At 38.6% G+C, this 16,404-nt stretch overlaps 2 protein-coding genes across 6 annotated transcripts in view; both read right to left on the reverse strand.

Annotated features, from left to right (window-relative positions):
• SLC35A1 (solute carrier family 35 member A1) overlaps nt 1-4,881 on the reverse strand; it is a 45,131-nt gene extending 40,250 nt beyond the window's left edge. The window contains exon 1 of the mRNA XM_082406011.1: nt 4,860-4,881. The gene's annotated coding sequence lies outside the window, so the exon portion shown is untranslated. The remainder of the gene's footprint in view (nt 1-4,859) is intronic.
• Nucleotides 1-16,404, reverse strand: part of CFAP206 (cilia and flagella associated protein 206) — a 34,965-nt gene that overhangs the window by 1,249 nt on the left and 17,312 nt on the right. For all 5 annotated transcript variants that reach the window (XM_082405945.1, XM_082405947.1, XM_082405946.1 and 2 more), the window contains 5 exons: nt 11,368-11,487; nt 10,040-10,238; nt 7,997-8,137; nt 4,860-5,053; nt 2,765-2,905 (listed from right to left, as the gene is read on the reverse strand). In XM_082405945.1, the coding sequence (XP_082262071.1) occupies nt 2,765-2,905; nt 4,860-5,053; nt 7,997-8,137; nt 10,040-10,238; nt 11,368-11,487 (795 nt within the window). The remainder of the gene's footprint in view (nt 1-2,764; nt 2,906-4,859; nt 5,054-7,996; nt 8,138-10,039; nt 10,239-11,367; nt 11,488-16,404) is intronic.

Genomic DNA, 16,404 nt, shown 5'->3' on the forward strand with positions numbered 1-16,404 from the left:
TACTATTCCAAGAGACTCTTGCCAAAGCAAATAACTTGATTGTTCATTACAGAACATCCTGAAAGATGCATGACTCTTCAGTGGTAAGCATTAACACACAGAAGAAGCCCTAAGACTCTGCATCCCTTGCCTGAAGATTCACCTTGCTATTCCCATCAATCCTGGACTGCTTTTTCATAATCTTTACAACCCAGTTCAGGCCCCCAACACATCCCCTGACTGAGCCCAGGCATCAAAAGACGTGCCTTCCACCAAACTTCAAAGTCTCAATAAATCCTGACCTTGCTGTTCCCCCTCTGAGACACCGCAAAGCTCTGCTGAAGGGGTGGTTTCCCTTACAGCTCTAAGCCATATACTCAGCTTTGTCTTATCGACAGGTCATGTTGGTAATACACGGGGAGCTGGCATTCAACATGCTGCAATTCTAGGGGATAATTCCATCTAAGGTGGGAAGAAGAATGAAGTCGAAGAGTGAGAAGAGAGGGTCCAGTCAGTATGAGGTTCAGCCCCACTGAACACCGCATTCTCTTAACATTTCCAGGCCAGACCTAATCTGCCACCTATACCTCTCATATCCTGTCCAACCATCACTCCACTCTTCTCCTTTGTCTATGTGTATCTCAAGACCAACTTAAAATGTCACCTAAGTCAATGGAGTAGAATTTTTATTTCACTTCTGTTATACCACATACCAAGAGATACCAAAATATTTTTAGTGTATCAATGTCACTTGCTAGACTATTAGTTCCTGAAGAACAAGGTGGTAGGATATATATACGTTACCCAGTATACATCTGATGAGCTCAAATGAGTCTAGTATTGATAGATAACAGAAAAGAATGCAGGGAACGGGAGCTTCATGAACTACAGAAGAGTAACTGGTAAGAATGCTAATGGAACAATGATCCGGAACAGGGGTCCCCAACCCCCGGGCCGAGGACCAGTACCGGTCCGCAGCCTGTTAGGAACCGGGCCGCACAGCAGGAGGTGAGCGGCAGGCGAGCGAGAGAAACTTCATCTGCCGCTCCCCATATCCCCCATCGCCCCCATCGCTCCCATCACCGCCTGAGCCATCTCCCACCTCCCCTGCGGAAAAACTGTCTTCCACGAAACCGGTCCCTGGTGCCAAAAAAGTTGGGGACCGCTGATCTGGAAAATATTCCAGGAAGCTGAACCTTCCGCATCTTGAGAAATCAGGGGACTGAAAAGCTGCCACCAGATAGGGCGGCAAGGGAAATGATGTGGTTAGTGAAAAGAGAGACTGAATATACAAACGGACCTAGGTTGGACCTTATATGATAACAGAACTCTAACCCACAACCTCTGCAGCAACCAGTCTTGGAAGCCAAACCACAACCTCGGTAGCTGTAGCAATCAGCTCAAAACAGCAGAACCGCCCTATTTTTTTTTTTTCTCCTGCTGCCTCCCTTTCCATCTCTGGACCAACCAGAGAAAGCCAAATATGCTCACTAAGCCAGTCACAAAAGATGCCCCCCCATCGCCCGCTGCTAGTTAGCCCGCCTCCAGTTTCCCCTGTCAACATCCTCCAATCAGAGGAATACCTGAAGCCTTCCCCTTTTTCACTATCAAACTTTCTCACTCCTCTCCCCAACTTTGAGTCTCTGCCAAACACAAGTGATGGTGACTGGCTCCCTTGATATAGCAAGTTTCGAATAAATAGCCTCTGTTCTCATTTGAGTAGTCTTCCTTTATTTCCACACCTGATTTCCATTAAAGAGCTGCATAAAATATACTGAGAAAAGGCTACAGTTATGAAAAGAGTTTGTTCCTTCACACTATAAATATTTGTTGTTTAAAATGACCAGATACTATCAAAAGGAAGAGTGGGGGGAATTCCACTGAGTCAGATAGGGATGAGAGCTTCAAAGAAGGCTTCAAGGGTAGGTACCTACTGTGATTAAGATGACTGCGAATCAGAAGGACAAGTGAGACGTCTGGAGAGAACAAGCTGACAGTAAGAGGAGACTGTATCTGTGCTATAACAGCAGTAGCATTCTGCTTCTCAAACAAAAGTCCAAAAAAGAGAAGGGTATGCTTTAAATGATCAGAGGAAGCTGCAGGGCTTTAAATACTAGCACCTCATAGGTTAGCACAATTAATTAAACTATTATATACATCAGTAGACAGAGTAGAGATTGAGAAAAGGAGACAGAGAGAAAGATAGCAACTATCATTGTTCTAGTTACTGGCTGATATAATTTGAGAGCAGTTTCATGCTTCTGTATTTCTATATATGCTTAAAACTAGAAGATAGGGACTTCCCTGGTGGCGCAGTGGTTAAGAATCTGTCTGCTAATGCAGGGGACACGGGTTCGATCCCTGGTCCGGGAGGATTCCCACATGCCTCGGAGCAACTAAGCCCGTGCGCCACAACTACTGAGTCCGCGTGCCTAGAACCCGTGCTCCGCAACAGGAGAAGCCACCACAATGAGAAGCCCTCGAACCGTAACAAAGAGTAGCCCCCGCTCGCTGCAACTAGAGAAAAGCCCACACGCAGCAACAAAGACCCAGCGCAGCCAAAAATAAATAAATAAATAAACTAATTTTTTTAAAAAACCTAGAAGATAATCTTACAATGTAAAGCTGGAAAATTATAAATTATACTAATTATTTTTATTTTAGCAAAAAAAAACTGTGTACAACTCACTATTTTATATAAATAATTTAGCTTACCAACTCTATGAGTAACAACATATTAAAATTCCCCAACCTATAAATAATTTTAGAAAATATTGTTACAAACCAATTTTATAGCTTTTCTTCTTAATTCCCATTCATTCCACTCATATGATCTCACAATTGTTGGTGGCAATAAATGTGTATCCGTCTGTGTGCTACTTTCACACTTTGCAATTGGTTTTATATGTTTGTCAACCTCTTTCATCTAAAGAAGTGGAGTTTTGTAATTAATATTTGTAAAAAATAAACACTATTTACAGATAACTAAAATATTTAGCTAAAACTGACAAAACATTAGGAAAACAAGAACATGAAACATACTTGTAAATACCAGCAAAATTTTAAAAAGTTCATAATTAGCAAGCCAAATGTAATTATTTTCCCAGGCATTATGGATTTGTGCCTGATTTTTTGAACTTAATGTAGGCGGTGTAGTTTGTAAGGAGAAAACCTAACATCACTCATCCCAAGTCAAATGTCCCTCTCCAATTTTCACAGTGGGGACCATAAGTGAATACCTTATTGGAAATGGATAGAAGTTTAGAATAGCTACTAAATATTAGGTATACATCACATTTGTTTAAAGTATCAGAACATCTTTAGAATATATCTTAAACTCAAGCTCTGCGTACATAGCAGATTATTATCTATTTTAGTGGAATATATTCATCTTTCTGCCAAAGCACCAAGAAGCTCACTATTAAAATATTAAGTATTCAGTGATTCCAGGCTAAACAAGTTATGATTATGCTGGAAATGAAGCTGCTGGAGCGGGTGGCAGAGGTTTAAGAAACTCAAGTCCTAGTAAAGAGGAGGGGGAAGAGATGAACTTCTTTCCCCAAATCAAGAAACAGATGATTACTGAATGCCTACCATTTAGCATAAGATATAATTTTTGCCTTCAAAATGATCTTATGATATACTTAGGTAGGTAAAAATATGCTGAAAAGATAATTTACAATATTATGCAAGTAAATGGCAAGAAAAAATAATGAATACAGCATTGAAATATGAAGAAAGAATACTCACTTCCATAGGTATTAAAGGTCAGTGAAGGATTCAATACACAGGATTAAATACACAGAAAGGGAAGAACAAGACCAGATATGTAGAGGAAAACTGTTCTTTAATAGAAAAGTATCTACGTACGGCACACCTTCCTGGTGATCTGATTCTAGCCTTTCACTGTCTTTGTGCTTTCTTAAAAGGGCAGCTGGAGCATCACATCAACAGACTGGCAGCTGTTGTCAGAACAAGAGTGCCAACAGCTGCCCCCTTCTGACCACGTTGTCCTTGGCTGGTTGTCAGTCTTCCTGCCCAAGTGTTCAGACCATCCTCTGTTCCTCACTGTCACCAGCCCCATCGTCCTCTTACCAGTCACTGCTGGGATCCCTGCCAACCTGGTCAGTCGTAGCCACACCCACCTGCTTCACTGTCAAAATGTTGATAAATACAACAAACACAAACCATTCATAAACCATGTATTGCAGGGTTTTAGTTTAGTGAGTTTAAAAGAGGTAAATTAAACAAGAGAGGATGACAGAAAGAGCAATTAAAATGTGAACAGTACAAATGCGAGACAAAGAGGAAGACAACAAGGACACACAGCGGTAGAATGTGAGCCCCGTGCGGGCAGGGATTGCTACCTGCTTTGTTCACTGTGCCCAGAATCATGCCTGGTGCACAGCAAGCGGCTCAGTAAGTGTCTGCTGAATGAATTAAGGAGTCGGCACACACACACACAGAAACACACCTTCAGATCCATTTTGTGGCCTTTCAGACTACTGCAATTTAAACCTGTTAAATTATTTTACAATTCTGAGCCTAAGTTACCACCTATGTTATCTGTGCTAAGCTCCTTCCATTTCAGATAAGGAAATACTGTAGTTCCAATTATTTATCTAAATGTAGTCTTGCTCTTTCAGATTTTTCCAGTCTAATTCATCAATTTGACTCCTTACCCTGTTTTCATTTATTCTTTGTGGATTTCCTTAGTTTCCATCTTCGGGTGTGAACCCCTTTCAGATAACCTGTAAAGGCCCTCATTCTGACCCTGTCTCTTGCCGGGACTTGGGGGACCATTCTACAACAAAATGTAACTTTTTTTATTAACTACACTTTTAAATGTCATGAATTCTTAAAACGCCAACCCTGCTTACCTGAGAATATGGAATAAGGGTTTCAAACTGTTGATGAAGTTCCAGTAGCTGAATCAATTCTGCATTTTTTTTGGCTTTTTCTCTAATTTTATCAAGGTAATTTTCAGGATTTTCTGCAAATGAATATGCAGCATCTCTGGTATTGAAAGTGTAATACTTTTCTTTATATTTCAAAATTCCAATTGCTGGATTTCCTGAAAATTAAGAAAAGGAATTGAATTCGATATGAAATACTGAGACTTCCCTGGTGGCGCAGTGGATAAGACTCTGCACTCCCAGTGCAGGGGGCCTGGGTTTGGTCCCTGGTTGGGGAACTAGATCCCGCATGCATGCCACAACTAAGAGTTTGCATGCCACAACTAAGGAGCCCTGGAGCCGCAACTAAGGAGCCCGCCTGCCGCAACTAAGACCTGGTGCAACCAAATAAATAAATAAATATATTTTTTAAAAAAGATATGAAATACTGATTCTTTGTTTATAATACATTCATAGAACCATTCCCTATACTCTATTTTTAACATATCACTTATGTCTTTATTAGCTAAAATGTTACAACTAGCAATTTAAGTTATACATTTCGTTAAATTATATTTTATGTAAAATTCAAATGAAATTTATTTTATACATTTTTTATTTTATTTTATTTTATTTTTTGGCCACACCATGAAGCATGCAGGATGTTAGTTCCCCGACCAGGGAGCAAACCTGTGCCCCCTGCATTGGAAGCACGGAATCTTAACCACTGGACCACCAGGAAGTCCCATATTTTTAAATTTTAAATTATGATTTTATCTAAAAATATTTCACTATCCAGATATAAGTTGTTTAAAAATCTTTTATGAGAAGCCACTTAATCATCTAGGTTTTTCAAATCTCCTTAAACTAAACTAACTACTAGAAGCACTGTTTTTAAAATAATTCTGTAAGAACTACAAAAATGAAACATCTGTTCCAAAATGTACATTTGCATGTTAGAAAGTATCTCCCACTATGAAAAGATACTACATAAAATATGGGTTAGAAGTATCCACAGTTTGTGGGAATTATATAGGAAACATAACACTGTCTTATTTATTTATTCTTTCACTTATTCAACAAATATTTACTGACCCTGTTCTTGGCACTGAGAATACAGAGAAAAGAAATCAATCAATATACCATAGCCCAGAGAGTGATCAGTGCTACAGAAAACAAGTAAGCAAAGCAGGTTAAACACATAGTAAAAGGAAGAAGGGCGAGATTGATATTTTAAGTTGGGTGGTCAGAGAAGGCTGAATAAGATGAGGGAGCAAGGTATGTAGCTGCGGGGGAATAGAGCTGTCCAAGTAGAGGGAATAGCAAGTGCAAAAGATTCGAGGTGAAAATGAGCTCGGAATGTTCGAGAATAGCAAGAAGGCCAGTGGGGCTAGAGCAGTGCACAAGGGAACGAGAGGTGGGCAGTATAGTCAGTGATGTCATCTGAAAAGGACCCTGCCTGGTAAGTCCCAGCATTACCCGGGGACTCAAGCCCTGTGGTCTGCAGTCCCGAGGAAGGAGGGACTCCCACGGGATTCCTCCGAGGCAATGCAGGCGGCTGGTGCCCAGGAAATATTGTAGCACATAGAAATAAAATCTCCAGACTACCTGATTCTGAGAGGATTCTAAACCCAAAGCCCCTCAAGCCCTTCTACTTTTTTTCTCTTTCTCCCCCTTTCTTAGAATCATAGTTGGTAGGAGCTGGAAGGAACCAAACACACCTCCTAGTTGGTCCTTCTCCTTTTCCTGACGTGGAAGCTGAGGTCCACAAAAGACAAGAGATTTGCTGAAAGTTACTCTGTTTACTAATGGGACAACGCGGACTAGACCCAGGCTCTCCCGGGACTTCCCTGGTGGTCCAGCAGTTCAGACTCTGCGCTCCCAATGCAGGGCGCCTGGGTTCATCCCTGGCCAGGGAACTAGATCCTGCATGTGTGCTGCAACTAAGAGTTCGCCCGCGCAACTAAGAAGCCCACATGCCACAACTAAAAAAAAAAAAAAAGATTCCGCATGCCGCGAAGAAGATCCCGCATGCCGCAACTAAGACACTGCACAGCCAAAAATAAACAATAAATAAATATTAAAAAAGAAAAAGAAACCAGGCTCTCCCAATCTTGGCCCATAGCTTTTCCAACCACATCATGCTACCTCTGTGTCACCCCACATCCATGTTTCTGTGTTTGTGTCTCTCATGACTCCCTTCCCTTCTTATTTGTGGAGGGAGGGAGAGAGAGAGAGAGAGAGAGAGAGAGAGAGAGAGATTTGGGGGGGGGGCAGCGAAGGGAAGGAAAAAAAAGACAAAGGGAGAGAGAAATCATCTCCAGTCTATTGCTTTTTACTTCTTCATGGCTCTTGATTGACTTCTCCTCAGTGTCAGTGATCCTCACAGGACCTCAGAATACTATTCTCTCAGTTCTCTGAAGGTAAACCTTTTATTACTCCCATAATGAAAAAATATTTACCATAAAAAAAAATGAGTCAATGTGTATGTTCTCTAGCCTGTATACACACAATCCCAATAATTCTTTGTAATAATTCTATTGCCAATTCACATGGCACTTTCTGGATAATAATTTATTTCATCTCAATTTCTGATTTATTCTTTAGAGAAGTTCTAGTAATATATACATCATAGAGAAATTTTACTTGATAAAATATTGGCCACGTCCTTATACAGAAATCCTGATCTATGTTAATGGGATATAACCATAAAGTGACAAAGAATATTGTTTAATAAACATATCAGTCAAACTAGTGTTGCGCTTTCAAGTAATCACTTTGGAAGATGATCTATTTTAGGAATGCCACATGACACTTCTGAAATCCTTCATTGACATAAGAGTCATCCCCCTTTTATGATAGTGTAGCATCCATATTTCATTATATACACATTCCATCACGTATCGCTTGTATTATAATTTCTTGTTTATGTCAGTCTATCAGGTTATGCTGCGAGCACTTCAAAGATAAATACTGCATTTAGGTCATCTTTGTAGCTCCTTTCCTAGTTCACCATTAGAGTCCATAAAATTTTACAAAGTGAGTGAGTGAGTGACAATGAGGGCACATCATTTAAGGAAAAAATTGGAGAAGGGAGAACAGTATTATTTCCAATGACGTACCTGGAAGAAGAAGACCATCTGTTGTAGCAAATGTGTAAGCACAAAATCCCCGATACTGAATCAACAATTTGTCAAAATTGGCTGTTGTTTCTGGGAAAAGCCATTCTAGTTTTCTGAAATCCGCCAGATTTACTCTCTCTTCTAAAATGAAAGAGGAGCACAAGAAAAACGGTATTCAGTGGGAAGAGTAAACCACCCAGGAAATGAGCAGAAGGCACTTGGCTGCTATCTGACTAAAACAGAGATAAATTAACTTCGTTCAAGACAGTGTAGCTCTTAATAATATGCGAGGTGGCAAAATACTTTGAATATGATGCTCATATACTAGGACTGTCAGTTCTTTAAACAACTGAGAATGTTCTGAGCAGAAAGAGGCAAGGAAACATCTCTTAGCAACTTAGTGATTTTGGTAACAGAGGATATATTTTTCTGTTATTCACACTTCTAAAAAGTCTTCCTAGTTTTGCCAATTTTTTTTAAGCAAATAAAAACGCGAATTTATAAAACACTGATCCCCGAGGTTCTTACTTTTGCAGTGCTACCTACACTCCTGTTTCTGGCTCTGTATCCAAACAGCAGACACTACTAGTGACCCCGTGGCTACAGCTGAAAGTAAATGCATACTTTGGAGGAAACAGACCTTCTTCACTCTTTTTTCCTGATATGCCTGAAAGCCTCAAACGGTGATGAGATGTGGTGAGTGTAAATTAAATTCTTTCAAAAGAACACTGGGTCTCCCAATTCCCTGGAGCAGTAACTTGATAAACTGTGTTCTAGTGAATAAAAACGTTTGACTTATAGTAGGAAATGGCACGTCTTGCCAATATAGTTGAGTTTAATATCTACTGCTGAAGTGACTTTAATTTTTCAGTTTCATTTAGCATTTGCACAGATATGCTGTTTTAACAAAATGAAAAGAGTAGGAAAAACTAACTGGAAGGATGTTTTTGAGTCTCTCTGATTTCATTTTCAGATTTTATGTATTCTAATAATTTAAGAATGCAAATTACCGCTACTTTTTTTTTTCACATCTTTATTGGAGTATAATTGCTTTACTATGTTGTGTTTGTTTCTGCTGTATAACAAATTGAATCAGCTATATGTATACATATATCCCCATATCCCCTCCCTCTTGCTTCTCCCTCCCACCCTCCCTATCCCACCCCTCTAGGTGGTCACAAAGCACGGAGCTGATCTCCCTGTGCTATGCAGCTGCTTCCCACTAGCTATCTATTTTATACTTGGTAGCGTATATATGTCAGTGCTACTCTCTCACTTCATCCCAGCTTCCCCCTCCCCCCCGCCCCCATGTCCTCAAGTCCGTTCTCTACGTCTGCGTCTTTATTCCTGCCCTGCCACTAGGTTTTTATTTTTTGCTTTTACAAAAACAGAATGTGAAAAGGAAATTTGGAGAGTCCATGATCTAATTTCACTTTCTGGAAAAACTTTCTTTTTAGGCAACAATTCAAATCCCAGACTCTATTTTGACATTTCTCATGAATTTTGAGTTGTCTTTAAGAAGACAGCAGGGACTAAACAAGTAAAAGGAAGTTTATTGATAAAGACAGCCTTTCTATAAGAATCAATGCATCTCTTAAAGGGCCTCAAATAAGCTCAATTTTATAGGGATAACATTTATTGATTTATAAATTTCAACCTGAATCTGGGTAGATATATGGCAAATCGCATTCCAAAGAAATGGAGCTTTATTTGCAACAAATATAGCAAGGATTAATACCCTTTTCTACTACAAACCGATAATAAAATCACTAAGATTACAATAGAAACCTATAAGCACAGGAAATCACTGTTAACCAAAACACTAACAATAACACTAGGAATGGTTATTGCTGGATAGCAAACTCTTCAGTTTATATATTTTGTTTTCCATATTTTCTATAATGAACATTAGCAGTCTTACAATCAAGAAAGATATTCAAAACTTTATCAGAAAGATACGCCTGAAAATTTTAAAACAAAAGAGTGACTTTATTCTAGAGGTAATTTTAGGAGGAAGAGGAAATAATGGATGATTTCTGTTACCAATGTGCTCTTTCATTCTACACACATCAGTTTTCACAGTCACTCCATCAAGAAGAGCTTGCGTCACTTTCTCAGGAAAGAACAGTTCATGAGTCCCCAGAAATGGCTCAAGATGAGTAGTTAAATTACTGAGGATGCTAATCAGAACAGTTTCATCCTGAAAGCTAGTCCACAGATTGGAAAGGGCAATGAAGGTGGGCTGAGGAAGAGACAAAAATGTTCAAAATGTCACTGTTTAATAAAATTACAAATCACTCTACTCTTAAAAATAAGTACAAATTTTTGTTTGTAAAGAGATTAATTCTCCCGTAAGACAAGTAAAAGTCTCATGAAATTAGACAATAGAATCTCAGTAGAAATTGGACTCATAAATTATGAGAAAATAAACTTGTATATCAAAGCATTTTATTTTGGTATGATTGCCAGTAAGTTAGTTTACTCAAAAGAGCCAAATACACATGATCACCTAAGAAACATTCTTGGACGCTTCACCTCAAAAGGTCTAGGGGAAAATAGCTTCTTTTTTTAAAAAAAGCTAAATATGACTCATTATAATTAGATTTATCTGGCTCAATTACAATTCAAAAGAACTTGGAAAGTCTAGGGATACATCTTGGGCCATTTCTTGTGAGCTTATGAGTTAAAGATTTTGTGTCAGTGACATAAAGTATTTTTTATTCCTATTAAAGGTCACTGACTTATACAACAAATAAAAAATTAATCAGGCCCTACTTATAAGTGAAACAACTTAGCCTTTTGTTTCCAGGTTTTTAAAGTCAAATGTTGGGAATGACTACAGAAAATGATCAGAGACTCAAAATGCTCTATAAAATACTGCATGTACATCTTGTACTTCTTTGGGGCTCCCAGATTTGCCCATAGGGTGGTATAGATAATCAGAAAGTCAGAATAAGTGCAGGCCTGGTAAACAAAGTGATTTTATCCGTCTTTTCAGAAAGGTCACAAGTTACATCACCTCTGTGCTGAAGGCAATTTCTTAACCAGCTACTGTAAAAACGTTTTCAACACTGCACTATGGATTATTTTTGCTGCCACAGACAATACTGATATTATGGTTATTATAATATATATCTGCACTTTGTTGAGTAGCAATGGCCTACCAAGGGAATCCTCTCATCCAACTTGTAACATCCTGGTTATATGATTATTACTACAAAATAACCAAACACAACAGGATCACCTCATATAAAGCTAATATTATTATTTTTAGTAATTAAATAAAATTGAAATTACTTCTGATCCAACTTTATAGGACTTAAGAGTACATTCACCTTTAAACAAGGTCAAAGTGGATGACAAATGCTTACAAAGACTTGTGATGTTGGGACAGCCGTCTTTGATTTTACAGTAAATTTTAATTGTTCCAGTTGGGCTCCTAACTGCTTTATCATCATTTCCACTTCTTGAGCACAAGTAATTATATCCGACTGTGAAGACAACATAATTGGCATTCATATTTTTATAATTTTACTGCAAACATTATGTATGTCTTAAGCCCCACCTGCTCCCCACATCTCCTGACAGTAAGCTCAGTGAGAGCAAGGATTCTGCTCTCCATGGTATTCCCAACACCAAGAACAGAACTGGCATGTGGATGGTGCTCCAGGAACATTTGTTGAATGGATGAATCTTTTGAAATACAATGGCTATAATTTTTCTCAAATGTATACAGGTATTCTTTGATATTCAGTATAATTGCATTCCCGAGCAGTGGATTCTCTGACATAGTTTTCTAGAACTGTTCTTTTCCCATTCCTCAAAGGTAAAATTAATGAGGTATTCCTTTGAAAACTACTTTGATACCCAGATTTTTAAAAATTGCATTCAAGAATGCAGAAAATGTTAAAAATCACAGCATTGAAAGAAAAACAATATATTTCTCATACAACCATAGCAATCTGAAAATAAGGTGCTAAATGCTGACTCTGAAATAATTACTAACATTTATTCTTATTATGTGCTAAGCACCATATTAAATACTTATAAGTAAAAAAAGAGGTAAGTACAAATAAGAAAACCAAGGTACAGAAAGGTAAGTAAATTGCCCAAGGATACACAGCTAATGAGGGGTAGAATCATGGTTCTACACCAGATCGTCTGAGCCCAGGGCTCTTATCCTAAGATGTGACCAGAAACGGCAGTGGTATGGGGTTATTAGCACAGTGTTAAAGAGTAACAATTACGTGAAGAGAAAAAAAACTGCATTTGAATTCTCAGATATCTGTAGCCTAACTATATGTTTTACTGGACTATTTTTAAATGACAAAAAATTATTACTTCATAAGACATATCAAATATCATCCCTGTATTTCAACTAATGAATTTTTTTATTCACAATGTAATGTGCATCCTGTTTCAATTTTACCCATACTACTCTTTAAGCATCTCCCCTCCTCTTGCCTCATTCTCCCATTATTTATTTACAATAAAATTTATAATAATAATTTACATATTGTTTATCCTATCTAATAAGTCGCTTCTCTAACCCTCAGAGTTTTTTCCCCTTGATTGCTAGTTTTCTTTTAGGAATCAAATAGGAAAATGCAGTCCTTAAAGTCTTTAGATTTGTACACAAACAACAAGAAACAGAAATAATTCACGTATGTTCTCCAAAGTAAAAGTTACATTCAATACATAACACTTCTTTAAAAACTATAAGTAAAGATACTCCAGACCTACTCCCCCAAGCTATGCTTGCAGGCTCCATTCACAGATTAGGCACACAGAACTTCTTGATTTTTCCTGATAGTGTCCTAGAACAAACACTCTGTTTACATTTTACCAAAAAGAACTTGTTCACAACCATGTAGAATTTTTAGTTGCAAAGTGAGTCCTCATAAATAAAGGGAAAGATATTCCCTGCTCAGGGATCAGAAAAATTAATATTGTTAATATGACCATACTACCCAAAGCAATCTACAGATTCAATGCAACCCGTATCAAAATTCCAGTGGCATTTTTCAAAGAAATATAACAAACAATCCTAAAATTTGTACAAAACCACAAAAGACCTCGAATAGCCAAAGCGTCTTGAGAAAGAAGAACAAAGCTGAAGGCATCATGCTTACTAATTTCAAATTATACTACAAAATCACAGTAATCGAAACAATACGGTAGTGGCATCAAAATAGACACATAGATCCATGAAACAGAACACAGAGCCCAGAAATAAACCCATACATATATAGTCAATTAATTTACCACAAAGGAGCCAAGAATACACAATGGGGAAAGGATAGTCTCTTCAATAAATGGTGTTGGAAAAACTGGACAGCCACATGCAAAGAATGACACTGCACCACTATTTTATGCCACACACAAAAATCAATTCAAAGTGGATTAAGGACTTGAACGTAAGACCTGAAACCATAAAACTCCTAGAAGAAAGCATAGACAGTAAGGTCTTGCCCTCAGTCTTGGTGACAGTTTTTTTTTTTTTTACTTGACACCAGAAACAAAGGCTACAAAAGCAAAAATCAACAAATAGAACTATATCAAACTAGAAAGCTTCTGCACAGCAAAGGAAACCATCAACAAAATGAAAAGGCAACCAATGGAGTGGGAGAAAATATTCACAAATCATGTATCTGATAAGGAATTAACATCCAAAATATATAAAGAACACAACTCAATAGCAAAAACAAACAAAAAAAACAATACAATTTAAAAGCAGGCAGACGGGGGCTTCCCTGGTGGCGCAGCGGTTGAGAATCTGCCTGCCAATGCAGGGGACACGGGTTCGAGCCCCGGTCTGGGAAGATCCCACATGCCACGGAGCAACTGGGCCCGTGAGCCACAATTACTGAGCCTGCGTATCTGGAGCCTGTGCTCCGCAACAAGAGAGGCCGCGATAGTGAAAGGCCTGCGCACCGCGATGAAGAGTGGCCCCCGCTTGCCACAACTAGAGAAAGTCCTCGCACAGAAACGAAGACCCAACACAGCCAAAAATAAATAAATTAATAAATTTTAAAAAAATAAAAATAAAAATATAAAAATAAAAATAAAAACAGGCACACGATCTGAATGGACATTTTTCCAAAGAAGACATACAGAAGGCCAACAGGTACATAAAAAATTGCTCAACATCTCTAATCATCAGGAAAATGAAAATCAAAACCACAATGAGATATCACTTCGCATCTGATAGAATGGCTACTATCAAAATGACAAGAAATAACAGGCATTGGCAAAGATGTGGGGATAAAAAGGGAACACACGTGCACTGTTGGTGGGAATGTAACCTGGTGCAGCCACTATGGAAAAAGTAGGGAGGTTCCTCAAAAAATTAAAAATAGAACCACCACATCACCCAACAATTCCATTTCTGGGAATTTGTCTGAAGGAAACAAAAACACTAACTCAAGAAGATATATGTGCCCCCATGTTCATTGCAGCATTATTTACAAGGAGTTCTGCCGTTTGCAGCAACAAAAATGAAATTTGAGGGAATTTTACTAAGTGAAGTAAGTCAGACAAAGACAAATATCATATGATCTCACTTATATGTGGAATCTTTTTTTAATTTTTATTTATTCTTTTTTCAAAGATTTATTTATTTATTTTTGGCTGCATCAGGTCTTAGTTGCGGCATGTGGGGTCTTCGCTGAGGCACACAGGATCTTTTGTTGTGGCGTGCAGGCTTCTCTCTTCTAATTGTGGCATGCGGGTTTTCTCTTCTCTAGTTGTGGCACGCAGGCTGGGCGGGTGGGCTCTGTAGTTGTGGTGTGTGGGCTCCAAGGCGCGTGGGCTCTGTTGTTTGTGGCACGTGGGCTCTCTAGTCGAGGCGTGCAGGCTCAGCAGTTGTGGCACGGGGTTTTCAGTTGCTCCACGGCATGTGGGATCTTAGTTCCCTGACCAGGGATCGAACCTGTGTCCCCTGCATTGCAAGGCGGATTCTTTACCACTGGACCACCAGGGAAGTCCCTGGAATCTTTTTTTTAAATTGAAGTACAGTTGATTTACAATCTTGTGTTAGTTTCTGATGTATAGCAAAGTGATTCAGTCATACATATAAAAGTTTTTCAGGTTCTTTTCCATTATAGGTTATTACAAAGTATTGAATACAATTCCCTGTGCTATATACAATAGGACCTCACTGCTATATGTGGAAACTTTAAAAACAAAAAACAAAAAACTGAGCTCATAGATACAGAGGACAGATTGGTAGTTGCCATAGGTAGGGGAGGGGGAGGGGAGTGGGCAAAATGGGTGAAGGGGGTCAAAAGGTACAAACTTCCACTTATAAGATACATAAGTCGTGGGGATGTAATGTACAGCATGGTGACTATCACTAGTTAACAATACTGTATTGTACAATTGAAAGTTGGTAAGAGAGTAGATCTTAACAGTTCTCATCACAAGGGAAAAAAATGTAATGATATGTGGTGAAGAATTTAACTAGATTTATTGTGGTCATCATTTTGTAATATATACATATATGGAATCATTATGTTATACATCTGAAACTAATATAATCTTACATGTCAATTGTATCTCAATAAAAAAGCTAGTTTCACTTAGCACTATCCTTAATGATGCAGTAAAATGTATTAATTTGATTGAATTTTGACGTTTAAGTGCACAGCTTTTTTCTTTTTTTTTTTTTTTAATTTATTTTATTTTATTTATTTTTGGCTGTGTTGGGTCTTCGTTGCTTTGCGTGGGCTTCCTCTAGTTGCAGCAAGCGGGGGCTACTCTTCATTGTGGTGTGCGGGCTTCCCATTGTGGTGGCTTCTCTTGTTGCGGAGCACGGGCTCTAGGCACATGAGCTTCAGTAGTTGTGGCACACAGGCTCAGTAGTTGTGGCTCTCGGGCTCTAGAGTGCAGGCTCAGTAGTTGTGGCGCACGGGCTTAGTTGCTCTGCAGCATGTGGGATCTTCCCGGACCAGAGCTTGAACCCGTGTCCCCTGCATTGGCAGGCGGATTCTTAACCACTGCGCCCCCAGGGAAGCCCAAGTGCACAGCTTTTTAATAATCAGTGTGATCAAACAGAAAGTATATATAAAACACTTCTATTGCATATTAAAACACATAGTTCTCTTACATGACTGGATTGCAAGCTGAACTAGCCTTTTTTCCCCTCCAGTAGAACAGCATTTTTACTTGAAAGAACAACTGGCAGACAAACTATGGTTTCTGAGCCTTAGCTGTCGGAAGATATTTTCTTGAGAGTGAATGAAATGGTCTGTCACTTCAAGAAAACGATAGTTTTTGTTACCAGTGATAAAATTCACATTTTGGAAAACCTGTATCTGCCACCACGAACTTGACAGCATCCTAACACAAAGATATTTCTAATGAGATTGTTGGAGGAAAAAAATAAGAATAAAGTCGTTTCAACTTTC

Source organism: Balaenoptera borealis (assembly GCF_965194805.1).
Source record: "Balaenoptera borealis genome assembly, chromosome: 9".
Classification (NCBI taxonomy): Eukaryota; Metazoa; Chordata; class Mammalia; order Artiodactyla; family Balaenopteridae; genus Balaenoptera; species Balaenoptera borealis.